The sequence below is a fragment of the Pollachius pollachius genome (genome assembly GCF_949987615.1).
Source record: "Pollachius pollachius genome assembly, chromosome: 7".
Classification (NCBI taxonomy): Eukaryota; Metazoa; Chordata; class Actinopteri; order Gadiformes; family Gadidae; genus Pollachius; species Pollachius pollachius.
Genome location: NC_136940.1, coordinates 20759442 through 20761941, shown reverse-complemented (window position 1 = coordinate 20761941; position 2500 = coordinate 20759442). Strand labels below are relative to the sequence as shown.

Below are 2500 nucleotides of genomic sequence, written 5' to 3'. Positions count from 1 at the left end.
AGAGAGAGGAATAGTGGTAGGGAGAGAGAGGAAGAGTGATAGAGAGAGAAGAATAATGGTAGAGAGAGAGGAATAGTGGTAGAGAGAGAGAGGAATAGTGGTAGAGAGAGAGATGGAGAGAGAGAGGAATAGTGGTGGAGAGAGAGAGGAATAGTGGTGGAGAGAGAGAGGAATAGTGGTAGATTGAGAAGAATAGTGGTAGAGAGAGAGAGGAATAGTGTTAGAGAGGGAGAAAGAGAGAGAGAAAGGAAATAGAAGGGATGTATGGCTGGAGAGGGAGAGGGAGGGAGGGAGAGCGAGAGGGAGAGGGAGGGAGGGAGAGCGAGAGGGAGGGGGTAGGGTGGGACTGGAAACATTAGCTGGTGGGGGAAAAGCAGTCCAACAAACAACCAAAAAAAAAACAATAACAATAAAACCAAGAAAGGGAAGAAAGAGAAAAACAAGGGAAGATAAAGACCTGTGTCAGAGAGGGCGGGGCCGGCCCGGCCCTGGTGGTACCGGTCCCGGGAGCACAGCAGCCGCCCGTCTCGGAGCAGGCAGCGGTCGCCGGTCTGCAGGCGGCCGGAGCAGGCGCTGCAGGCGAAGCAGCGCAGGTGGAACACGGCCAGCCCCGCCCGCATCACCAGGTCCACCGGGGAGACGGCCTCCGCACAGCCGGCACAGCGCACCGCAAACAGGCTGCAGGAGGAGAAGGGGGAGGGAGGGAGGAGGAGGAGGAGGAGGGAGGGAGGGAGGGAGGGAGGGAGGAGGAGGGGGGAGGGGGGGATGGAGGAGGAGGAGAGAGGGGGGGGGATGGAGGAGAGAGAGGGAGGAGAGATGGAGGGAGAAGGAGGAAGAGTGAGGGAGGGAGGAGGAGAGAGAGGGATGAGGAGGAGGGAGGGAGGGAGGAGGAGGGAGGAAAGAGAGAGGGAGGAGGAAAGAGGGAGGGAGGGAGGCGAGAGGGAGGGTGGAAGAGAGGAAGGAGGAGGGAGGGAGAGAGAGAGAGAGAGAGAGAGAGAGAGAGAGAGAGAGAGATGGGGGAGAGAGGGAGAGGAAGAGAGAGAGACAAAGAGAGAGATTGAGGGGGAGAGAAGGATAAGGAGAGGGATGGGGAGGGGAGGTGGTGAAGTGGAATGGCAAAAAAAAGAGTAAGTGTGAGAAGTCTGTGAACAAGGAGGGAAGGGGAGGAGGGGAGCAATGTTTTTGTTTTGTCGAGTGCGTCTTGGGGGGGGGGGGGGGAGAGTCTCCGTCTGGGGGCACTTGAGGGACAAAATCCCCACCTCCTCCTCCCCAAAAAGAAAGGAATCCTCGTAGTGACGGAAAGACAGACACCAAAAAAATGCTGGAATGTTGCTGTGTCAAGCTGTCGATCAAACCGACCCTGACTTCTCCTCCTTTCACCTCCACCTCCCCCCCACTCCCCCCCCCCTCCCCCTGTCCCCACCACCTCCCACTTCAGGCCCTCGGGGGCCACTCAGACACACATACCCACAGAGACGCGAGTGTGCGTCTTAGCGCCTGGCAACCACGACTGGTGGGGCCAAGCCATAGAGAGAGAGAGAGAGAGAGAGAGAGAGAGAGAGAGACAGAGAGACAGAGAGAGAGAGAGAGAGAGAGAGAGAGAGAGAGAGAGAGACAGAGAGAGAGAGAGAGACAGAGAGAGAGACAGAGAGACAGAGAGACAGAGGGAGAGAGAGAGAGAGAGAGAGAGAGACAGAGAGACAGAGAGAGAGAGAGAGAGAGACAGAGAGAGAGAGAGAGAGAGGAGAGAGAGAGAGAGAGAGGGAGGGGGGGTAGAGAGAGGGGGTGGGGGGGGGGAGTTACTGGTGGCTCCGGCCTCCGTGTTCGAGGCCCCAGTCCTGGGGCGGAGGCAGAAAGGCCGCACGGCAGGCCATGGCTCCAGGAGCCGGGGGGGGGACACCAGGGCTCATGGTGTGAGCGGCTGAGCCGTCGGTCTCGGGAATTATCCGCGGAATTATCCCTAAGTCTGCTTAACCAGGGCCGGACAAAGGCAGAGCTGGCCCCCAAGCGGCGCGGGCTATTGTTGGTTCTGGCTGGCACCACCACAGCATCTTGGGTCTGTCCCCATAGGACGATGCGTCATCATTCCGGAGCTGGCGTTTGTCTGCAGGCGTTGTCTGGGGGTCAACGGCACAGTCCGCGCAGAGGAGTTGGGAGATAAACGCAACACATCCCCCCCTTCTTTGTTTGGCCAAGAGGGCATCCTTGTCAACGCGATGCACGATCACAAGGGTTTGGGATTCAAACAACAGATAAAACATGCGAAAACAGAAAAGTGTCGGCCTGCCTGAAAACACTTTGCTCACAGACAACCTCGGCCAAAACTCCACCCAAACTATTTCATTCCATCCGATGCGAAAAGTGGCAACTCAAACACGCGGCGAGCAAACACTCGAAGCACCCCTTTGAGCCGGTAGGCCTTGGGCTAAGACATCCGCAAGCCAAACATTTCTGGGACCTATTACCGTTGCCGTGGGGTCGCTAGGGAAACCAGCAAAGC

The 2500-nt window shown here is 57.6% G+C and overlaps 1 protein-coding gene across 1 annotated transcript in view; it reads right to left on the bottom strand.

Annotated features, from left to right (window-relative positions):
- The window catches only part of lmx1a (LIM homeobox transcription factor 1, alpha), a gene marked incomplete at both ends in the record, with an annotated part of 10797 nt that overhangs the window by 3374 nt on the left and 4923 nt on the right, over positions 1–2500 (bottom strand). The window contains one exon of the mRNA XM_079740049.1: positions 458–678. Coding sequence (XP_079596175.1) covers positions 458–678 — 221 coding nt within the window. The remainder of the gene's footprint in view (positions 1–457; positions 679–2500) is intronic.